Genomic DNA, 24,793 nt, shown 5'->3' with positions numbered 1-24,793 from the left:
TCCAAAACCACTGCAGATGGTGATTGCAGCCAAGAAATTAAAAGATGCTTCCTCCTTGGCAAGAAAGTTATGACCAGCCTAGACAGTATATTAAAAAGCAGAGACATCACTTTGCCAACAAACGTCTGTCTAGTCAAAGCTATGGTTTTTCCAGCAGTCATGCATGGATGTAAGAGTTGGACTATAAAGAAAGCTGAGGGCCGAAGAATTGATGCTTTTGAACTGTGGTGTTGGAGAAGACTCTTGAGAGTCCCTTGGACTGCAAGATCCAACCAGTCCATCCTAAAGGAGATCAGTCCTGAGTGTTCATTGGAAGGACTGATGTTGAAGCTGAAACTCCAATACTTTGGCCACCTGATGCGAAGAGCTGACTCATTGAAAAAGACTCTGATGCTGGGAAAGATTGAAGGCAGGAGGAAAAGAGGATGACAGGGGATGAGATGGTTGGATGGCATCACCGACTCAATGGACATGAGTCTGAGTAAACTCCAGGAGTTGGTGATGGACAGAGAGGCCTGGTGTGCCGTGGTCCATGGGGTCGCAAAGAGTCGGACACGACTGAGCGACTGAACTGAACTGAGAGGAAGTTATGTTCATTAAAGGATTTTCTTAAGCCCCAAAGAATATAAATGGGCCCTAGCATTTCAGTTCCCAGGGCCCATTTTTTACCTTCTTTTGTCAGGTCATGTACTTTTGTAAGCTCATTAGTTCCATTCTCTGCTTTCTTTGCAACGGAGCCTGAGATATGCCATGAAAGATCTAAGGTGTGACACTTAGTTCTATTGACCCAGGAAAAGTTCATTTCATTTCAAATGACTGTATGTGTACCCTTCCCCAGTGAAAAGATTTCTCCAAGCCATCTTCCATGGGTCTTGTGATCTGTGTACTTTTTCACAGGAGACGCAATGTTTTTGGAAATGAGGTATAATAATTAAAAGTCACGAGAGCTTGATTCCAGTTTCACTTCAAATTATGATGCCATTCCTGTCCCTGGGTCTCAGTTTCTCAAGGTGCCTGTTACTGACTTCCAGCTCTACAAATTTCATAAGCAAGAGAGTTTCAAAAGAAACCAGAGCTTCTCATCAGTTACTTTCTAGCTGCTAAATTATGCCTTGTTTATTTTGAGTAGAAACAGGTGTTAATGACATCTAATTAAACCGTTCTCTCCTTAAGAGTCAATGCTGTTTTCAAAGTTGGGATATTAATTCTACAACAGAATGCTTCAGATTAAGATGTTATACATAATGAATCATCACTATACTTTGTTCTCAAGTTAAGCCCCTGTGAAAAAGCTCTCTTACCTAGGGAAAAGGGAACCAAAGCTTCCTTCTTGGCAAAATATCCACTGCTGTCCAGAAATCGCTCTGGATAGAATATTTCTGGGTCTCTCCAATACTTTTCGTCAAAGTGTACAGAATAAAGATTTGTGATTACTGTTGTGCCTTTAGGAATGGAATAACCACGTACAACTGCATCCTCAGAGGTTGCATGGAAAATCCCTAACGGCACTATGTTACAGAATCTTAAAACTTCATGCAAAACTGCCTCGGTGTAAGGCATTTTACACTTGTCATCCCAAGAAAGCTTCCCACTGGGTCCTATAATTAAGTCAATCTCTTTCTGAACTTGTCCTGTAAGAGAAAAAGTGTTCCCATTATTATGCAATTCTTAGAATTATATCTAAAGTAACCTCTCTTTAGGATAAAACAAACGATAACCAGCCAACATGGTATGGGTACATTCAGATTCAGATTTTTCATTATCTGGGAGATCTATTTAAACACATGCCACATATCTTACACAACCAGTACCTAATTGTGAAACACACATTATAGGTAATAAAAATAAAAATTAAATCTAGAATTAAAACAACATTACTCTGATCAAGGAAAAGAACAAAGCATTAGAAACTTCAAATAAAAAAGACCAGGGTTGGTAATGTTCATTGCAGCACTATTTACAACAGCAAAGACATGGAAACAACCCAAATATCCATCAACAGATAAATGGATAAAGTTGTGATACACACACACACACACACACACACACACACATATATATACACAATGGAATATTACTCAGTGAATTAAAGGGACATATTTGAGTCTGTTCTAATGAGGTGGATGAACCTAGAAACTATTATACAGAGTGAGGTAAGTCTGAAAGAGAAAAATAAATATTGTATATTAATGCATATATCTGGAATCTAGAAAGATGATACTGATGAACCTATGTGTAGGGCAGCAATGGGGACTCAGGGGCTTCCCTGGGGCTCAGACAGTAAAGAATCTGCCTGCAAGGCAGGAGACCTGGGTTTGATCCCTGGGTTGGGAAAAATCTCCTGGAGAAGGGAATGGCTACCCACTCCAGTATTCTGGCCTGGTCAATTCCATGGACAGAGGAGCCTAATGGGCTACATACAGTCTATGGGGTCACAAAGAGTTGGGCACAACTGAGTGACTTTCACTTTCAATGGAGACACAGACATGGAGAACAGATTTGTGGGTATGGGGTTGGGGGTAAGGAGAGGGTGGGACAAATGGAGAGTAGTATGGAAACATATAGACTACACATGTAAATAGTCAGTGGGAATTCAAATCTGGGCTCTGTAACCTAGAGAGGTGGGTTAGGGTGGGACGTAGGAGGGAGGTTCAAGAGGGAGGGGACATATGTATACCTATGGTTGATTCACGTTGATGTATGGCAGAAACCAACACAATATTGTAAAACAATAATCTTTCAATTAAAAATAAATAATAATTTTTAAAAAGCCAGGGTTGGGACTTTCCTGGCAGTTCAGCTATAAAGACTACATGCTTCCACTGCAGAGGGTATGGGTTCAATCCTTGGTTGGGAAACTAAGATTCTGCATGCTGCGTGGTGTAACCAAAACCAAATCAAAACAAACAAACAAAAAATCCCAAAAAACTAGGGTTCGGGTTCTGGCTTAGAACTAGAAGGAAGTGGGCAAATCAGTCACTTAGCCTTTTCCCTCATTTATAATACAGGTATTGTAAGATTTATATCTGAGATTTTTACATGAATTAATAGTTTTTAAAACCTTATAGTTATTCAGTACTAGCTATTCAGTACTTCTCTTTTTGGACAGCATAGCAGGAGTTCCTAACTAAAATGCTTTGTATACAGCCAAAGACTGTAAAACACGTGTGGGCCCTAAACGTAAGCACAGATCTTAAGATCATGCGAATCCTCACCTTGAATGTTAGGATAAAGGGCCATGAAAAGAACTGCCCACCGTAGCACATTAGTTGTAGTTTCAGTTCCAGCAATGATGAGTTCACCCACAGAAAAAATTAGGTTTTCTTTGGAGAAAGTAGATGATGGGTCATTTTTACTTCTTTCCATCTCATCTAAATAAGCATCAACAAAATGCTGAGGTAACTGCGGTTTTCTGTTGATGGAAGTTTTTTCAATAAGCCTAGAGAGAAAGTCATAGACCACAGCTGCATTTCTAAACAGTTGTTGATGTTTTCCAAAAGGTAAGATGCCAATCCATGGAAAGGCATTATAGAGGAAGACTGAGGCACTGGCAGCTAGTTCCACATTTTCACTAAATAACTCAATCATGTGCTGAAAATCAGTGTCTTCATAAGTGAATCGTTCTCCAAAAATGACTAGATTGGTTATGTTTGAAACAGCATTTGTTACTAATTGTTTTAAGTCAAAAGGGCTACCATTGTATGTTTCAACAGCATCAATGAAAAAATTGGTTTCTTCTAAGATTTTAGATTCAAAAGATTTCTGGCCATATCCAAAACAGCGAAAGCTATTTACAGCTAATTTTCTGTGATCAATCCATCCTCGGCCATATCTGGAATTGAGTAAGCCTAAAAAAAAGAAAAAGAAAAGGGATGGTTAGTAATTTTTCTCCCAATTATCTTTTTACAAAACTATTAAAAATTTTTATTAGTCCTATATCCCTGTATCTAACAGTTAAAAATGCTATGGTGGCAGAGTGGGGTTGGGGAGGAGATGGTTATTCATTCGTCTTCAAATTTTCTATAAAACTAAAACTAGACCCAGCAGTCAAGCCCTATTCTTTACTCCTCAGTAGCCATGGAATACTATAAACAGATAAACTTATCTATACTTCCCTAGGGACAGGCAGAAAAGACCTATAATCTCCATCACCAGAAATTGAACTATGTTGTGTAATTCAACCTGGGTGAAGTAGGCACGGATGACTTTATTATTCAACTTCTACCACAAGCCTATTTTACAACAAATGACTGTGTGCGCTATTGGCAACTTTTTATTCTAGACTAAACACATACTTGAAAAATCATCCTTATAGAATTAGAAATTTTCTGCTTTAAGAGACTAGATTTTAGAATACAAATTACTCTCATTAAAGGCATATGTAACCTGATAATATAACTGGCAGAAGCAAGGATGGCCTGAATGAGGTAGTGGAAAGACTCAACCCAAAAGGAGGTGCTAAAGGACTAAATGTGCTGCCAATTCCCAGTGTGATGGTATCAGGCGGTGGGGCCTTTGGGAAGTAATTAGGTCATGAGCCCTCATGAATGAGTTTGTTGTTGTTTTTTGTTTGCTAAGTCATATCAGACTCTTTTTGACTCCATGGACTGTAGCCTGTCAGGCTTCACTGCCCATGGGATTTTCCCAGCAAGAATACGGGAGTGGGTAATTTCCTTCTCCAGGGGATCTTCCTGACTGAGGGATCGAACTGCTGTCTCCTGTATTGGCAGGTGGATTCTTTACCACTGTGCCACCAGGGAAGCCCAATTAGGTCATGAGCTCTCATGAATGAGCTCAGTGCCCTTATAAGAAGGGATGTGGGTGGAGATGATTGACCTTGGTTTTTTGAGGATACAGGGAGAAGACAGCAGTCTACAGTCTATGGGAAGCAGGCTCTTTGTAGACACTGTTCTGCTAGCACCTTGATCTTGAACTCCATAGCCTCCAGATCTGTGACAATAAATGTTTATTGTTTAAGCCACTCATTCTCTGTATTTTTGTTATAGCAGCCCAAACTAAGAAGACAAACATGAAACTCAAACTTCTAATGTTGATATTACTTGCCTTAAAATTTCAGAGTCTCCACAGAACACTCTGCTGTTCTGATACGTCTACTATGGGATATTTTCTCTTTAAATCAACTATCAAGAAAAAAAATATCTTCAGCACAAATATTTATGTAACATGTAGTTCACTTGGAATTTCATTTATAATTGGTACATAGGTCTACCTATCATGAAAAATGTCATGTTCTCTAGTCTACCTGAGGTGCCTATGTAATTCACATTTCAACAACTTTTGTGCAACAGCTGTTGCACAAAATTTAGAACTTATGATAAAGTTAACCATACATAAGAGGGTCTTTAAGGCCGTGCAACAATCTTATATTCCATACTCTCTTTTCTTCTCCATACTCCCAGATGACTATTCACTCAACATGAATGTATTTCTGGAGCTAAAGTGCCAGGGATATATCAGTAAACAAAAGAGGCAAAGATATCTCTTTCTCATGGACCTTACATACTAGTGAGGAGAGTCAAACAAATTCTTTGGCAAGGTGAGAGACGTAAGAGTGGTCAGGGAAACACTCAGTGAGAAGGTGACATAAGTAAAGGCATAGAGGATGGAAGTGAGTCAAGCAGATATCCAAGGAAAGATCACTGCAGGTAGAGAACTAGTGCACAGGCACTGAGATGACAGCAAGCCCAAGGGAAATGTACGCATATAGGATACGTGTCTGAAACAAATGCATATGGTTACATATAAGATGGTACACAGGAATCTGACTATAAGCCTACACTGACCAATCTGTATGCCTAGGCATGGGCCAAACCCACCAAAAAGGGGCCACTTTTTCCTATTCAAGCAGTGAGTTTATGGTAGCTCTGATTTCCCAGTTCCAAGTATATACAGTTCAGTGTACATGTATCTTAAAATCACACATTTAGGAAATTCCCTGGTGGTTCAGTGGTTAGGACTCCACACTTTCACTGTCATTTGCCTGGGTTCAATCCCTTGTTAGGAACTAAGATCCCATAAGTGGCACATTGTGGCCAAAAACCAAAAAAACCCACATCTAATTTTCTGTTTTTTCTCTTATTATTTCTTTGAAAATCTTAAGCTGAATACTTACTAATTCTTCATGATAAAACTAGTCTAAACTATAAATTTATAGTTTCAAAAAACACTTCAGTACAGTTCAGTCGCTCAGTCGTGGCTGACTCTTTGCGACCCCATGGACTGCCGCACACCAGGCCTCCCTGTCCATCACCAACTCCCAGAGCTTACTCAAACTCATGTCAATCCAACCAGTGATGCCACCCAACTATCTCATCCTCTGTTGTCCCCTTCTCCTCCTGCCTTCAATCTTTCCCAGATTCAGGGTCTTTTCAAATGAGTCAATTCTTCCCATCAGGTGGCCAAAGTATCAAACTTTCTTCAGCTTCAGCATCAGTCCTTCCAACAAAGAATCTGGACTGATTTCCTTTAGGATGGACTGGTTAGACTTCCTTGCAGTCCAAGGGACTCTCAAGGGTCTTCTCTAACATCACAGTTCAAAAGCATCAATTCTTCAGTGCTCAGCTTTGTTTACAGTCCAACTCTCACATCCATACATGACTATCGGAAAAACCATAGCTTTGACAAAACGGACCTTTGTTGGCAAAGTAATGTCTCTGCTTTTTAATATCCTGTCTAGGTTGGTCATAGTTTTTCTTCCAAGGAGCAAGTGTCTTTTAATTTCATGGCTACAGTCACCATCTGCAGTTATTTTGGAGCCCAAAAGTATAAAGTCTCTCAATGTTTCCACTATTTCCCCACCTATTTGCCATGAAGTCATGGAACTGGATGCCATGATCTTAGTTTTCTGAATGTTGAGTTCACTCTCCTCTTTCATTTTCATTAAGAGTCTCTTTAGTTCTTCTTCGCTTTCAGCCATAAGGATGGTGTGTCTTCTGCACATCTGAGGTTACTGATATTTCTCCCGGCAATCTTGATTACAGCCTGTGCTTCATCCAGCTCAGAATTATGCATGATATACTCTGCATATAAGTTAAATAAGCAGGGTGAAAATATACAGTCTGTTGTTCCATGTCCAGTTCTAACTGCTGCTTCTTGATCTGCATATAGATTGCTCAGGAGGCAGGTAAGGCGGTCTGGTATTCCCATCTCTTGAAGAATTTTCCACAGTTTGTTGTGATCTACACAGTCAAAGGCTTTGGTGTAGTCAATAAAGCAGAAATAGATGTTTTCCTGGAACTCTCTTGCTTTTTTGATGATCCAATGGATGTTGGCATTTGATCTTTGGTTCCTCTGCCTTTTCTAAATCCAGCTTGAACATCTGGAAGTTCATGGTTCACATACTGCTAAAGCCTGGCTTGGAGAATTTTGAGCATTACTTTGCCAGTATGTGAGATGACTGTAATTGTGTGGTAGTTTGAACATTCTTTGGCATTTCCTTTCTTTGGGACTGGAAATTCTTTGGGATTGGAAATTCTTTGGGATTACACCCTTTCCAGTGGCGTAAGATAGCAGAGTAGAAGGACATGTGCTCACCGTCTCCTGTGAGAACTCCAAAACTACAACTCACTGCTGAACAACCGACTGGAGAATGTTGGATCCCACCAAAAAAAGATGCCCCACGTCCAAGGGCAAAGGCGAAGCCCCAGCAAGAGGGTAGGAGGGGTGAAATCGTGTTTAGAATCAAACCCCTTACCCACCAGAGACACTCAGAGGGCTCAAACACACCTTGTGCACACCAGGACCCAGAGATCCCACAGAGACTGAGCCAGAGCTGTGTATGAGTGTCTCCTGCGAAGGTATGGGCCAGCAGTGGCCTGCCGCAGGCACAAGAGCTCTGGGTGCAGTAGACATGGGTATGGATGGCATAAGCCCTCTTGGAGGAGGTCGCCATCAACCCCACCATAGAGCCGCCAGAACTTACACAGGACTGGGGAAACAGACTCTTGGAGGGCACGAACAGAACCTTGTGTGCACCAGAACCCAGGAGAAAGGAGCAGTGACCCCACAAGAGACTGACCCAGACTTGCCTGGGAGTGTCCAGGAGTCTGTGGTGGAAGCATGGGTCAACAGTGGCCTGCTTCAGGGTCAGGGGCACTGAATGCAGCAGTGCCTGCATGGGACCTTTTGAAGGAGGTTGCCATTATCTTCATTACCTCCATTATAGTTTGACCTCAGGTCAAACAACAGGGAGGGAACACAGCTCTGCCCATCAATAGAAAATTGGATTAAAAATTTACTGAGCATGGTCCCGCCCATCAAAACAAGACCCAGATTCCACCTCAGTCAGTCTCTCCCATCAGGAAGCTTCCATAACCTCTTATCCTTATCCATCAGAGGATAGATAGAATGAAAACCACAATCACAGAAAACTAACCAAACTGATCACATGGACCCCAGCCTTGTCTAACTTAATGAAACTATGAGCCATGCCATGTAGGGCCACCCAAGATGGGAGGGTCACGGTGGAGAGTTCCAACAAAACGAGGTCCACTGGAAAACAAACGGCAAACCACTTCAGCATTCTTGCCTTGAGAACCCCATGAACAGCATGAAAAGGCAAAAGGATAGGACACTGAAAGAAGAACTCCCCAGGTCGGTAGATGCCCAATATGCTACGGGAGATCAGTTCAGTTCAGTTGCTCAGTCGTGTCCAACTCTTTGTGACCCCATGGACTGCAACATGCCAGGCCTCCTTGTCCATCACCAACTCCCAGAGCTTACTCAAACTCATGTCAATCAAATCAGTGATGCCACCCAACCATCTAATCCTTTGTCGTCCCCTTCTCCTCCTGCCTTCAATCTTTCCCAGCATCAGGGTCTTTTCCAATGAGTCAGCTCTTCCCATCAGGTGGCCAAAGTATTGGAGTTTCAGTTTCAGCATCAGTCCTTCCAACGAACACTCAGGACTGATCTCCTTTAGGAAGGGCTGGTTGGATCTCCTTGCAGTCCAAGGGACTCTCAAGAGTCTTCTCCAACACCACAGTTCAAAAGCATCAATTCTTCGGTGCTCAGCTTTCTTTATAGTCCACCTCTCACATCCATACGTGACTACTGGAAACATCATAGCCTTGACTAGACGGACCTTTGTTGACAAAGTAATATCTCTGCTTTTTAATATGCTGACTAGATTGGTCATAACTTTCCTGCCAAGGAGTAAGCATCTTTTAATTTCATGGCTGCAATCACCATCTGCCGTGATTTTGGAGCCCAAAACAATAAAGTCAGCCACTGTTCCCCATCTATTTGCCTTGAAGTGATGGGACCGGATGTCATGATCTTAGTTTCTGAATGTTGAGCTTTAAGCCAACTTTTTCACTCTCCTCATTCACTTTCATCAAGAGGCTCTTTAGTTCTTCTTCGCTTTCTGCCATAAGGGTGGTGTCATCTGCATATCTGAGGTTATTGATATTTCTCCCGGCAATCTTGATTCCAGCTTGTGCTTCTTCCAGCTCAGCATTTCTCATGATGTACTCTGCATATAAGTTAAATAAGCAGGGTGACAGTATATAGGCTTGACGTACTCATTTTCCTATTTGGAACCAGTCTGTTGTTCCATGTCCTGTTCTGTTGCTTCCTGACCTGCATACAGATTTCTCAAGAGGCTGGTTAGGTGGTCTGGTAATCCCTCTCTCTCAGAATTTTCCATGGTTTATTGTGATCCACACAGTCAAAGGCTTTGGCATAGTCAATAAAGCAGAAATAGACGTTTTTCTGGAACTCTCTTGCTTTTTCAATGATCCAGCGGATATTGGCAATTTCATCTCTGGTTCCTCTGCCTTTTCTAAAACCAGCTTGAACACCTGGAAGTTCACGGTTCACGTATTGTTGAAGTCTGGCTTGCAGAATTTTGAACATTACTTTACTAGTGTGTGAGATGAGTGCCACTATGCAGTAGTTTGAGCATTCTTTGGCTTTGCCTTTCTTTGGGATTGGAAAGAAATCTGACCTTTTCCATTCCTGTGGCCACTGCTGAGTTTTCCAAATTTGCTGGCATATTGAGTGCAGCAATTTCACAGCATCATCTTTTAGGATTTGAAATAGCTCAACTGGAATTCCATCACCTCCACTAGTTCATAGTGATGCTTCCTAAGGCTCACTTGACTTCACATTCCAGGATGTCTGGCTCTAGGTGGGTGATCACACCATCGTGGTTATCTGGGTCATGAATATCTTTTTTGTATAGTTCTTCTGTGTATTCTTGCCACCTCTTCTTTATATCTTCTGCTTCTGTTAGGTCCATACCATTGCTGTCCTTTATTGTGCCCATCTTTGCATGATATGTTCGCTTAGTATCTCTAATTTTCTTGAAGAGATCTCTAGTCTTTCCCATTCTATTGTTTTCCTCTATTTCTTTCCACTGATCACTGAGGAAGGCTTTCTTATCTCTCCTTGCTATTCTTTGAAGCTCTACATTCAAATAGGTGTATCTTTCCTTTTCTCCTTTGCTTTTCACTTCTCTTCTTTTCACAGCTGTTTGTAAGGCCTCCTCAGACAGCCATTTTGCCTTTTTGCATTTCTTTTTCTTAGGGATGGTCTTATCCCTGCCTCCTGTACTATGTCATGAACCTCCATCCATAGTTCATCAGGCACTCTATCAGATCTAATCCCTTGAATCTATTTCTCACTTCCACTGTATAATTGTAAGGGATTTGATTTAGGTCATACTTGAATGCACTAGTGGAGAAATAACTCCAGAAAGAATGAAGAGACAGAGCCAAAGGAAAACAACACCCAGTTGTGGATGTGACTGGTGATGGAAGTAAAGTCCAATGCTGTAAAGAGCAATATTGCATAGGAACCTGGAATGTTAGGTCCATGAATCAAGGCAAACTGGAAGTGGTCAAACAGGAGATGGCAAGAGTGAACACTGACATTTTAGGAATCAGTGAACTAAAATAGACTGGAATGGGTGAATTTAACTCAGATGACCATTATTATATCTACTACTGTGGGCAAGAATCCTTTAGAAGAATGGAGCAGCCACCATAGTCATCAAAAGAGTCTGAAATGCAGTACTTGGATGCAATCTCAAAAATGACAGAATGATTTCTGTTCATTTCCAAGGCAAACCATTCAATATCACAGCAATCCAAGTCTATGCCCCAACCAGTAATGCTGAAGAAGCTTAAGTTGAACGGTTCTATGAAGACCTACAAGACCTTCTCGAACTAACACCCCCAAAAAGATGTCCATTTCATTACAGGGGACTGGAATGCAAAAGCAGGAAGTCAAGAAACACCTGGAGTAACAGGCAAATTTGGCTTTGGAGTACAAAACGAAGCAGGTCAAAGACTAACAGAGCTTTGCCAAGAGAACGCATTGGTCGTAGCAAACACCCTGTTCCAACAACACAGGAGAAGACTCTACACATGGACATCAGCAGATGGTCAATACCGAAATCAGACTGATTATATTCTTTGCAGTCAAAAATGGAGAAGCTCTATATAGTCAGGAAAAACAAGACCAGGAGCTGACTGTGGCTCAGATCATGAACTCCTTATTGCCAAATTCAGACTTAAATTGAAAAAAGTAGGGAAAACCACTAGACCATTTAGGTATGACCTAAATCAAACCCCTTACAATTATACAGTGGAAGTGAGAAATAGATTCAAGGGATTAGATCTGATAGACAGAGTGCCTGAAGAACTGTGGAAGGAGGTTCATGACATTGTACAGGAGGCAGAGATCAAGACCATCCCCAAGAAAAAGAAATGCAAAAAGGCAAAATGGCTGTCTGAGGAGGCCTTACAAATAGCTGTGAAAAGAAGAGAAGCTAAAGACAAAAGTAAAAAGGAAAGATATACCCATCTGAATGCAGAGCTTCAAAGAACAGCAAGGAGAGATAAGAAAGCCTTCCTCAAAAAAAAAAAAAAAAAAGAAAGAAAGAAAGAAAGAAAGAAAGCCTTCCTCACTGATCAGTGGAAAGAAATAGAGGAAAACAACAGAATGGCAAAGACTAGAGATCTCTTCAAGAAAATTAGAGATACCAAGGGAACGTTTCATGCAAAGATGGGCACAATAAAGGACAGCAATGGTATGGACCTAACAGAAGCAGAAGATATAAAGAAGAGGTGGCAAGAATACATAGAAGAACTATACAAAAAAGATATTCATGACCCAGATAACCATGATGGTGTGATCACTCACCGAGAGCCAGACATCCTGGAATGCAAAGTCAAGTGGGTCTTAGGAAGCATCACTATGAACTAGTGGAGGTGATGGAATTCCAGTTGAGCTATTTCAAATCCTAAAAGATGATGCTGTGAAATTGCTGCACTCAATATGCCAGCAAATTTGGAAAACTCAGCAGTGGCCATGGGACTGGAAAAGGTCAGCTTTTATTCCCGTCCAATTCCAACTGAATGCCTTTCACTCCAACAAAAGGTGATGCCAAAACACATATACTTATCCTAAATATTACTCTGATCATATCATTCATTTTCATAATTTCCTAAAAGATCTTCTATTATACTTGTGGTATAATTTCTTCTTTGGTCTAATTATTACTTAGAAGAGTTTTGAAGAAGCTGGAGATTTGCTTTTTAGTTATATTATTGCTTTCAAGGGTCTTCATACTCTGGCCTGATAATTCAGCCTTTTATTTTATTTTTTTTATTTAAAAAATTTTTTTTAATTTATTTTTTTTAATTCAGCCTTTTAAATTGGTGTTTTCTTTGCACAAGTTGATTGGCTTTGCAATTTAATAGTTACTTTTTATCTTTTTCATTTTAAATCTATTTTTTTAGTCTATGTAACCAAGCTATTGTATTTTTCTTGGAAATGAAGTGTGAAGCTCTCATTAAATTGGAAAAATTTGAAGTTCATAAAAACTCATACTATTATGCATGAAAACAGATGTACAGACATCAACATTCTATGTTAGTCTTCTGTTGCTTTCTTCTCATCCATTCTGTTAACTTTCAGCCTTTCTCTCTTGTTGAATAATCATCTGACACTGGTCAAGCCTAAACCATAGAGAATACTAGTCCTTCACACATACCCTACAGTTCTTCATTTACATATCATATTAATTAGTAGTTAAGAAAGGCTGTTTCAGGGTTTATAAACTTATAAGTAAAATGATCATAAAATGTCACCAAGCACTCAAGACTAGCTTAAAACATACTTCTAATTCCAGTATGTGTGCACACATATGTATACTTGTTTCACAAAACCTGCACATATTAATATTTGTGCTAATTCTTTAAAACATCATTTACAGTATTTATTAGAACTAGATTACAACAGAAGAATTAGCGTGTAAAATATGAGTGTAATAGAGCCTGAAAGTCCTCAAATGTTAGGTTCTAAGACTTAAATTAACTAATTAATGCTTTCCTATTAATCAGTATGAACTTCTGTCCACAATCTTCAGGCACTCTGTCTACCAGATTTAATCCCTTTAATCTATTCATCACCTCCACTATATAATCATAAGGAATTTGATTCAGGTCATACCTGAATGTCCTAGTGGTTTTCCCTACTTTCTTCAATTTAAGCCTGACTACAGTTTTTCCAGTAGTCAGGTATAGATGTGAGAGTCGGACCATAAAGAAGGCTGAGCACGGAAGAACTGATGTTTTCAAACTGTGGTGCTGGACAAGACTCTCTGAGAGTCCTTTGGAGAGCAAGGAAATCAAACCAGTCAATTCTAAAGGAAATCAACTCTAAATATTCATTGGAAAGACTGATGCCAGGCTGAAGCTCCAATACTTTCGTCACCTGATGTGAAGAACTAATTCACTGGAAAAGACCCTGATTCTGGGAAAGATTGAAGGCAAAAGGAGAAGGGGCGGCAGAGGATGAGATGGTTATGGTAATAGCATCATTGATTCCACAGACATGAATTTTAACAAACTCCAAGAAATCATGGAGGACAGAGGAGCCTGGCGCGCTGCAGTCCACGGGGTTGCAGAGTCAGACATGACTTTGTAACTGAATAATAAAAATTAATCAGTACAACAGAAACCAATCTCTACTATGTGATTGTTGTTGTTCAGTTGCTAAGTCTGTTGTAATTAAGCTGTTCAGTCACTACTATGTAATAAATTTATATAAAATAAGAAGTGCGATTTATAATAGTTTAGTAAATTACTAGATAGGTGAAAACAAACATACCTCCCATTTTTGTCATCTTCATGAATAAAGGAAGACATGGTCTGTCTGCAAAAATTTCACTTTGATGAACAAGGCATTCCTTTACTACATCATAGCCATTTAGAACCACAGCTGATATACCTCCAAGATCCAAACTGAAGATCTTTGAGAAGAAAAGAAAAACATTTAAATGGCAAAATATATTGAGAAATATAACCAGAGAAATCTACATGTACTAAGTCCAGCTCTCCCAGTATTTGTTATTTCTTGAAAATACTGGCATTTATTACCCAGCTGACTGTTTATAGAGTGCCTTCTCTCTATAAGGCACATAAAGCACAATGATTTTATTATGCATTCAGTGACTCAAGACATAATCTTGTAAATGGTGTAATGAAAACCAGATTCAGGAGGTCTGGGTTATACTTTAAGCTTTGCCATTAAACAGATATAGGACACTGGATAGAACCCTTAATCTTTTTGGGCTTCAGGGCTGCTATAGGAAATCAAGAAATACTTGAGTTATATGCTCTTTTAAAATTCATCCCAACTCAAAACAGTCAACGATATCTCAGAATCTCTGTTTATTTCCAAGAAAAATTGAGGAGGTGACTCCATCTATATATCATTTATTGTTCTAGGTTTAGGTAGAGGAGGGGATTGTCAAAGGCCCAGGAGACTTTTGAAACTGAAGACAACTTTTGTTGGGGCCTGGTATATGTAATCCCAAAATATGCCTCAATGGCGCATTAATTATTTTGAATTAAAAGTTACTGAAGAAATGGCCAACACAAAAAGGGATACTCTAGGGAGTTCCCTGGTGGCCTACTGGTTAGGACTTGGAACTGTCACTGCTGTGGCCTGGGTGTGATCCCTAGTAGGGAACTGAGATCCTGCAAGCCAAAATAGAAATAAATAAAAACGAGGGACACCTCTCTCTTTGTATCTCCCTGAAAGTAGGAAATAAATCTCTCATGTGAAAGGTGCACTCTTTGCATATGGAGGAGGTGTTAGTCGCTTAGTTGTGTCCCAGCTCTTTATGGCTCCACGGACTGGGCCCACCAGGCTCCTTTGTCCATGGAATTCTCAAGGCAAGAATACTGGAGTGGGTTGCCATTTTCTTCTCCAGGGATCTTCCTGACCCAGGGATTGAACGTGGGTCTCCTGCATTGCAGGCAGATTCTTTACCACGTGAGCCACCAGGGAAGCCCTAGGACCCCCTACTGCCAATTACCAAAGATAGGGAATTTGGGGATGAGGAGCCTTTTTTAAACAAATCTTGCTACTTCCTTAATTTACTACCCAATCACAAGACCTGTTTAGATTCTTCACTAATTGGGCACCCAAAGCCAAAGATTTTCTTGCCCTGTCAATTCTTTGCAAATTTATTGGTTCTTTATCTAAAAAATATAAAATCTGCCTGCTTTGGTCATTTCCTGCATCCCATTTCTACGAGACCTCCATGCGCATGAATTCTAATGTGTTTCTTTCTCTCCTGTTACTCTGTCTTGTGTCAATTCTATTATTAGTCCAGCCATAAGAATTTAAGAGGGGCAGAGGGAAAAATTTCCCCTTCCTCAACAAAACATACTGAAACTCACTGGTTTATTTATTTAGGCCCCTGAATGCCATGAAGTTAACAGAGGGCCCTAAGGGTATCTGACCTTGGAGTTACAGGCATTTGCCACTTTGGTACAGGTGCCTCTGAGCTAAAAGATGGAATATCCATCCTATTCCTTGCTGTAGTTTCTCAGGTGCTTCATTACAGTTTCACTTAAAATGTCATACCTCCTGTACTCTATTCTAGTTAGCCCCACATAAGGGCCTAATCCAGTGGAGGAACAGTGCTGCCTTATCAGTGAGATGCAATGATTGCTTATCCTCATCCTCTCAGGCACTGGCTGAGAACTTTAAAAAAAAAAAAAAAAATTTGGCTGTGCAGGGTCTTCATCACTGTGTACAGGGCTCTTTGCTGCAGCATCTAGGCTTTCTCCTGTTGCAGTAGATACCCTGCAGTATCTTAGTTCCCCAACCAGGGAGCAAACCCATGTCCCCTGCATTAGAAGGCAGATTCTCAATCACTGGACCACCATGGAAGTCCCTGGCTGAGGGTTTTCGAGTGCCAAAAATACTGAGTCAAGCCTCATCTCTGTGCAAACAGGCAGAATGGATTTTGGCCATGATTCACACAATTTTAGGGGGGTGGGATGGAGGAAACCAGAAGGCTTAGCAGAGAATTGAAGTTCAACAGAAGTATTTACAGAAGAAAAAGTGATCAAGACCTCCAAGTAGCAATAGAATCAACAAACTGAGCAATAGAGTTTTTGGTACAAGGATGTACCCTGCTAACGGAGCAAAAGGTACACCCAGAACTTTGGGGAAGGGTCGTGGACTGCCTGCCATAAGCAATGGTATGTCAAAAGTGGCAGTGTGGGAGTTTCAGTACAAAGGAAGCGATTACCAGCTGAGCAAAGGAGGGGCTCTTTTCAGTTCCCAGAGCAGTAATGGCATGGTCTTAAAGTTTTTTCCCAGGAGCATAATTTTAAGTAAATACAAAGGAAAAACTCTTCCTCCTGTGTGTCTCCTCAACTCTCAGCACTCAACTACAATACTTATGACACCAGATGTGTGATTTTCCATATATCAAGCAATTCTGGGACACCAGGTAGATGTCCTACAACTATATTCAGGTTCCAAACTGCTCATGGTGTTTTTTGTTTTGGATTTTTTTCTTTCGGCCACACTATACAGCATGTTGGATCATAGTTCCCTGATTACAAACTGAACCTGCACCCCCTGCGGGGGAAGTACAGACTCTTAACCACTGGACAGCCAGGAAGTCCCAAACTGGCCACGTTGACTCCATTTTTCACCCAAGCCCCACATCACTTCTCAGCCGTCATGATGTTTTGACTTAAAAATACAGACAAAATATGACAGTTTCTTACCAGCTTCATCACTAATCTTTCATCTAGAGTAATCTTCATCACTCTAATCTTTCATTTCTCCCCTATATGATTTCAAATGCCTCTTGTGTCTTTACAGGTGACTCTCAACATGGCATATTCCTGCTTCAAGGCCTTAGTACTTGTTCCCTTGGCCTGGAATGTTCTTCCCCTAGATATTCCCATAGCTTGCTACTTCACTTCCTCTAAGTATTTGCTCAAATGCCTTTTTTGCAGTGAGTCCTGCTCTAACCCATTAAAATTTCACCCCCTAACATTCTCCATCTTCCTTACCCTAATTATTTTATACTTTATACTCGAACATGTTATATATTTACCATGTTTACATTGTTCCTATCCTGCTTACTGCCTCCCTTCCACCACTATAACGTAAACCACACAAGAGCAGGGATTTTCATTTGTTTTGTTCATTGCTCAATATCCACAACTAGGATAGTATATAGCATATGCTAACAACTGATAAATATATGTTGAATTAAATAAAAGTGGTGGAGAAACACATTTAAGCATGTTTTACAACACTATAGACTAAGTGCCAATAACAGGAATGTAAAAAGTCCTTTGATAAAAACTGGTAATTGCCATATTTTTCAACATTTGCTTGGGCTGTATTCTCATTTGGAATACCTCCCTTGACTGCCATACTGTCCAAACCACCAAGTCTTTAGGGACCAACCACCATGAAGCCTTTCTTGGTGCACTCTCTTTTTCCCTTGAACCACCACAGCACATGCTTAAAAGCTCCCATGGCACTTCTTTAATACTACCAAAGGTGGTACTAATGGAAAAGAACCTGCCTGCCAATGCAGGAGACACAGGTTCAATCCCTAGGTCAGGAAGATCCCCTGGAGTAGGAAATGGCAACCCACTCCAGTATTTTTCCCTGGTAAATGCCATGGACAGAGGAGTCTGGTGGGTTACAGTGGGTTACAGACAAAGAGTCAGACACGACTCAAGCAATATAGCACTAGAACAAAAAACCAGAAGCGTTATATGAATGCTTATCTTCTGTTGTCAGCTAACTTATAAACTCTTTTGATTCAGTGATTTCATCCCTTTCATCTTTGAACACTCCATAAAATCTCATTCAATGCCTTGCATAAATCTCAATAAATGCTTACTGTATAAATAAATTATAGGTTGTCAACTCCATTTGCCTCAAAGTAATTATTTTATTATCCTTATGTTCATTACCTGAAAATAATCTATTAAAACCCCTCATACTAGCTTTGCTAGCTAGGGAATGCTTCTGAAAATCTGGGTTAAGATTAGTCACTGCAGAAGCTTACACATTCAGGGTGGATCTCTAAGGTAATGTTAAGTCTCAGTGTGGTACACTTCTATATAAGAATGTCTTTAAAATGACTGTATAAGACTTCAGGACTGGTTGTCTTCAAGAATTATGAAGGAGAATTGAATTCACAGACTTCATAAAAGTAGGTGTCACTTGAAGTGATTGTCAGTTCTCATAAGCAGTTTTAAAGTCCATGACTTTCTCTGAGCACACATCTCCAGATCATCATGAAACATAGCAGAAAAATAAGATTCTATTTATAAGTAAGACATATAAACAACTTTCCACAACCTTCTAGAAGTACAGGAGATAATAGTTTCCTTACACTTCCAAAAAAAGTATAGTACTTTAAAAACTCAAAGCAAAAAAAAAAAAACAAACTCAAACCAACTCTGAGACTTTGTGATAATTGGAAAATACCTCTAAGACAATGAGAGACCTGTAGGGGTGTTTCACAACTAAGATAAAGAGCTATCAGATTAAAGGGTTAATACTTTAGGTGGTTTTCAACTTAAGTCTGAAATAGAGTTACTCAAACAATGTCTTCAATGTCTTCAATGCATACATCTTTTCAATTTCTGCATTTTCTTCTCCCTCCACTCTGTTAGTCCTATTTGATTTTACCACCTTCAGTAAAAAGACCACTTTGTAAAGATCCAAAGTGAAAATGAAAGTTCCTCAGTTGTGTCCGACTCTTTGCAACCCCATGGACAATGCTATCCATGGAATCCTTCAGGCCAGAATATTGGAGTGGGTAGCCTTTCCCTTCTCCAGGGGATCTTCACAACCCAGGGATCGAACCCAGGTCTCCCACATTGCAGGCAGATTCTTTACCTGCTGAGCCACAAGGGAAGCCCAAGAACACTAGAGTGGGTAGCCTATCCCTTCTCCAGGGGCTCTTCCCAACCCAGGAATCGAACCGGGGTCTCCTGCAAAGCAGGCGGATTCTTCACCAACTAAGCTATCAGGGAAGCCTGTAAAGATCCATGACTGCCTTAAGTAGTTGCATCAGCAATAAAACTGGTAATTCGTGCCACAAATCCATTAAACTAGAGCTACCTATCCCAAGATGACAATCTTCCAACACATTCATATATTCTATTGTTTATCATCAGATAGGATAGGGGGTCCTCAGAAAGAACGAACCAGGAATGGCTTTCTTAAAAGAAGTCATTTTCTGCCTAAGCTATCTGGGGATCTAAGCCTGGGCATAATACTTGCCCTTGTACAGGTCTCAGTAATTAATCTTAAGGGAATAAAAGAACAAATGATTTATCACGCAAAACAAGTAACAATAGTAAAGATAATACATCAGCTGTAAAGAATCCCAGTTCTCTTTAAATGGTAAACATTAGCCTGAAGCGTTCAACCACCAGATCAACTAGAACCTAAGAAGACCTTTTTTGAACTCTGGGACTTCAATCAACTGTCTTGACCCGTCAACCTCTGTCCCTGTTCTATGCTGAATTTTCTTGCTCAAGCCCCTTCATGAATGTGCACACTCTGCCCAAGCCTTCATGAACATGCATATTCCTTAACCTAAAACATTCCCAATTTTCTTGTCTAGAGAAGCTGCCTTGGGAAAGATCCCTTGTGTTCTTTTTACTTGCAAGTAGTAAATCCTTCCTTCTACTGATCTTTGGGTTGGTTTTATCTTTTGGTTCCACACCCTCAAAAAAGCAAACCCAGTTTTTTGGGTCCTACTACTGGGAGATTTGCAGGTGGCTCTGGTGGTGCTGGAGAAGGTTCTTCAGAGTCCCTCGGAGATCAAGATGATCAAACCAGTCAATCCTAAATGAAATCAACCCTGAATATTCACTGGAAGGACTGATATTGAAGCTGAGGCTCCAATACTTTGGCCACCTGATGCAAAAAGCTGACTTACTGGAAAAGACCATGATGCTGGGAAAGATGGAAGGCAGAAGGAGAAGAGGGTGACAGATGATGAGATGGGTGGATGAGATCACCAGTTCAATGGGAGATGGTAAGGAACAGGGAGGTATGGTGTGCTGCAGTTCATGGAATTGCAGAATCGGACATGATTAGCCACTGAACAACAACCACAGTGGTACAGAATCTGCCTGCCAGTGTAGGAGACACAGAAGACGTGGGTTCAATTCCTGGGTTGGGAAGATCCTCTGGAGTAAGAAATGGCAACCTGTCCCAGTATTCTTGCCTGGAAAATTCCATGGACAAAGGAGTCTGGCAGGCTACATTACTGGGAGATTTAGATTACCTTCTCCCCAAAAAGAATGTTCATAGAAAATTGAGTTCCTTTCACTTCAAATATCTACATACGAAAAACAACTTCCTATTCTGAATGACAGCATTTCACATAGCTGGTCTAAAAACACCTTCTACTTTGTAGGTCTAATAAATTCTTCTGTAATTAATAACCAAGAACATTTGAGTAGCACTTAGCTGTGTTCAGTTACTATTATTGCCATGATGCATATCATGAAAAATTAAGATTTAGACAAGAAAAGGTCAAGTTTTATCGGACGAAAGAGGACTCAACCTCTGGTCTTGTACTTTCACATCTTCTGATTTCTCTGTAATATTGATGATGCTTCATACCAACACACCAGAAACCAAATATATTTGATGAAAACCATGCAAATACACTCACAAACTGGAGGATGGAAAATAAAATCTAAGAATTATACCTATTTGCTTTAAGTCCAGCCTTCCTATAGTGATACAGACCATTAGTGAACTGCAGAAATAGAATAATTCTTGTAAAAACTGGTTTAAATACGAATGTAATCCCAAACCTGAATGCCACAACTGCCAAACAGTCCTGTTTTTTCACAACACAATTTGTGGTTGATCATTAATTTTTCTCTCTCACTGGACTGTAACTACCTAAAATCAGGCTGTGACTGCTGTCCACTACAAATTGGCACTTGCCATCTACCTCTACATCAAGTGCTGTTGTACCTGCTGACCTTCAATATGCCCTGAAGGCAGTCAGGATGGAAACCAGGAATGAGGCACTCCATTCCAGAAAACTGGCAGAACAGGTCTTCAGATAGGCTGCTATTTTCAGAAGCTAATTTTATGAACCCAATTCAAGCATCTCTTCACATCTAGAAAAGCACTCAACTCCTTCATGGTGACATCTGCTCCTCACGACTACTAAAACCTTCTGCAAAAATATGTGCCCAAATTACATGAACAACTCCTTAACCAAAGTCACATAAATACTGGCCTTACCCCGTGGCCTTTGGAACAGCTTCTCAGAGCTATCTGAGGTGCTGTCTCCCAGGCTGCAGTCCTCATTCTGCCCCCAAATAAAACTTAACTCCCAACTCTCACATCAGCGAATTTTTTAAGTTGACACTGCCTTCTTCACCTCTTCATCCCAGAATCTGGCAGAGTCTGGCTAGTAGTTTCCTATAAAGGAAAGGATTTAAAACAAATCAACTGAGCTGGGTCAAGGCGTTTTCTGGAATCTTCTGCCTCCTCCTTGTTAGGACACTCTTCCCAAAGCAAGCTAGGACTCTGGCCTTTCTCTTGCTTTGGGCGGCTGTGTGGCAACCTACAAATCACTCAGCAGGTCTGCACCAAAGTTTCACCCGCCGAAAAAAAGGAGGACTAGAAGACCTGCCCTTGAGAGGTCATAGTGCAAGGGAGGCTCCGTGTTGCTGTGGGGGCGCTCCTATCTCTAGCTAGATAGCACAGCAGTGGGACACCGCACTGATCTTCACTCATTAATTCACTCGCTCTTTCACAGTCCTTCACCTGCGCTCTCTCCTCCTCACAGCAGACGCCTAGACCAGCCATTCTCAAATGCAAATACCCAACGACCTCCTATTAACCACTAACTCAACCCTAGAAAGCCACAGAAGCCGTGAGGGGAGGCTAACCTACGCGCGCGGCGTGAGGTTCCGTGAACCCGAGAAGCCGGGCGCGGGGTAGGAACGTTGAAGGCAGCGCCTGTGACGCCCGACGGGGCGGCCGGCGCGGGTCCAGGGTCCCACTGCACATGCGCGGGAGCTGCACCTCTTCGCCCTCGGGGGCGGGAGAATCCCGCCCAGTTTCCGCGGGCGTCGGGTGGGCGGGGCTCTCCTTTCTCCCGCCCCCGGCAGTGGCGCCGCCCGAGGACCTTGTCCCCTGGCACAGGAAGCGGGCTTGCTTCCACGCTGCGGGCACACGGAGCAGGGTCCCGATAACTGGCACCCACGAGCATCGGACCCCACCCTCATCCCCCACCCCGGGGAGGAAGGCGCGGGCCCTCCGTCGGCTGTACCTCGCCGTACACCTGGCTCTGCTTTTTCATGTAGACATGGGGGAGTTCGGCCGAGGCAGCCAGTGAGTAGATGTTGCCGATAAATGGCAGCCCCGACGGTCCCGGGGGGAAGCCCGACGGCCGTCTCTGCTTCAGCAGCTGGCGGACGCCCAGGGCGAAGAGAAGCAGGAAGAAGACCCCGCCTAGGGCCGCCGCGAACGCCTCGGCGCTGTGAGGCTCCCACATGGCCTGGGGCGGGGGCTGCAAACCCGGGCCGCCCTAGGACCCGGGGAGAGCTCCATCCCCACCACATCCTATTGGTCCATTACCCCCGAAGTCCCGCCCCATTTCTATGGCCATTGGCTGGCTGAGCGTAGGGCCCTCGGGCTGTTTACTGCTGGCTTTGTTCTGGGCTGGGAGGGTGTGCGGCCCTTTTGATTTATGCGCGGCTCTAGGCAAGTCCCAGCTGGTTGGGCACTTGGGCCTGGAAGACGAGACAGCACCGCCTTCCTCACGAGCAGGCGGATCCAACGTCCCTGGCAGCCAGCTCTTTCTGTGGCTCTCCTTTTAGGAATCAGGTCTGCTTGTATCTGACCAGACAACTGGAGATTATCAACACTGTTGTCTTTAGCTGAACCTGATACTCTTCAGAATTTCCATTAAAGAATTGACCTATCAATATAAAAAGAAAGTAATCTCACTCTTTGGCCTTTTTTTATTTATCCTTTTGTCCTTACGTTATAAGGTGTTTTTACATGTGATTCCCTTATGAATTGTAGTTAGAATTTAGGCAACCTGAGTTAATTACATATATTTTCACAGCTTTCTGGTCATCCCCAACTGGTTACTTCTTGGCTGTCACAGAAGGCTGTCTGGTCTACAGTTGTCCAGGGATAGTGCTTACTGTTCAAACTTTTTGCTTCCAGGTACCTAAAATTAAGCAACTGATTAACTACTTGGAAAATTCTGTTTGCTATTTCTGCTTCTATTCCTGTTTTGTGTTGGGAGTTCCTTGCAACACAGGACCTACTGGCCACGGGACACTTGTAACAGCTGCCCTTTGTGACTAAGCAGTAGCAGGAATGTTATGGTCCTTGTTGGCTTAAGGCTTATTCACACTGCAGATATTATTTAAGTGTCTACCATGTAGTAGTATGCAAAGCAATGAAGATAATATGTGAAAAGAAAACCACTACCCTCCTAGAACTTACATTCTTGTGAGAGGGAAAAGTAGTAAACACATTAGTAAAGTAATTGTAGATAATAATAAGCAGACAAAATGAAAATGTGTTACAGAAAGTGCTTGGGCATAGGAAAATCCCTTATCAGATGAGAGATGTCAAGAAGTCTCTTTAAGAAGATGACATTTGAACTTAAATGATAAGATGAGTTAGTTTCCTACTGCTGCTGTAACAAATTACTAGAGTGCCTTAAAACCACATATTTATTATCTTACAGATTTTTGTCCTCAGAAGTCCAAAGTGGGTCTTAGAGGCCAAAAGCTAGGTGTTTGTATGGCTGCATTCCTTCTAGAGGCTCTATGGAAGAATTAGTTTCCTTGCCTTTTTCAAATTTTAGGGGATACACACATTTCTTAAGGCATGTTCCCTCTCCTTCATCTTCAAAGGCAGCACATTGGATCTCAGTGACCTTCTGCCCCCTTCTCTGCCTGCCTCTTCTACTTAGGACAGTTGTGATTACTTTGGCCCACCTGGATAATCCGGGATAATCTCCGCTTCTCAACAGACAGATGTTTATCAACCCAGGGATCCAACCTGGGTCTCCCACACTGCAGGCAGACTCTTTACCTTCTAAGCCACCAAGGAAGCCCTTATCAACCTTAATTCCATTTTATTGCTCCATGACATGAAACCTAACATACTCCGATTCTGGGAATTAGGATGTGGATATATTGGAGGTGAGGGGTGGGGATGGAGGGGCACTCAGGGGAAGAGATATGGGGAAAATATTCCAAAGAAGGAATGCCAAGAGCAAAGGCCCCCATCTGCTAAGCAAGCCTTGTTGTCCAAGAGTGTTTCTAGTCTCTCAATTTCTGTATCTCTGATGCAAGAACACTGAAGGGGAATCTAGGTAGTTAGCCTTAAGTTTTCCTTTTTAACTGTTTTGAGCTCACTATCTGGTAAGTGGACATCTCCAGTGTCCTGTATGTTTCACAGGATCTCC

General features: G+C 41.6%; 2 protein-coding genes across 5 annotated transcripts in view; one reads left to right on the top strand and one right to left on the bottom strand.

Annotated features, from left to right (window-relative positions):
• LOC122450097 (vitamin D 25-hydroxylase) overlaps nucleotides 1-22,939 on the bottom strand; it is a 29,573-nt gene extending 6,634 nt beyond the window's left edge. The window contains exons 1-5 of one of the 4 annotated variants that reach the window (XM_043482248.1): nucleotides 22,248-22,267; nucleotides 21,595-21,774; nucleotides 14,140-14,281; nucleotides 3,216-3,848; nucleotides 1,302-1,631 (exon numbers count right to left, since the gene is read on the bottom strand). In XM_043482248.1, coding sequence (XP_043338183.1) covers nucleotides 1,302-1,631; nucleotides 3,216-3,848; nucleotides 14,140-14,281; nucleotides 21,595-21,660 — 1,171 coding nt within the window. In that variant the 5' untranslated portion in view covers nucleotides 21,661-21,774; nucleotides 22,248-22,267. Of the gene's footprint in view, nucleotides 1-1,301; nucleotides 1,632-3,215; nucleotides 3,849-14,139; nucleotides 14,282-21,594; nucleotides 21,775-22,247; nucleotides 22,327-22,630 lie in introns of those variants that run through there. The other 3 variants (XM_043482246.1, XM_043482249.1, XM_043482247.1) reach the window with 3 other exon arrangements.
• LOC122450098 (calcitonin receptor-stimulating peptide 1) overlaps nucleotides 22,421-24,793 on the top strand; it is a 65,415-nt gene continuing 63,042 nt past the window's right edge. The window contains exon 1 of the mRNA XM_043482250.1: nucleotides 22,421-22,692. Within this exon, the coding sequence (XP_043338185.1) occupies nucleotides 22,667-22,692 (26 nt within the window). The 5' untranslated portion in view covers nucleotides 22,421-22,666. The remainder of the gene's footprint in view (nucleotides 22,693-24,793) is intronic.

This window comes from Cervus canadensis, chromosome 11 (assembly GCF_019320065.1).
Source record: "Cervus canadensis isolate Bull #8, Minnesota chromosome 11, ASM1932006v1, whole genome shotgun sequence".
Lineage (NCBI taxonomy): Eukaryota > Metazoa > Chordata > Mammalia > Artiodactyla > Cervidae > Cervus > Cervus canadensis.
The sequence above is the reverse complement of the archived record's forward strand: the minus strand, read 5'-3'. Positions and strand labels throughout refer to the sequence as shown.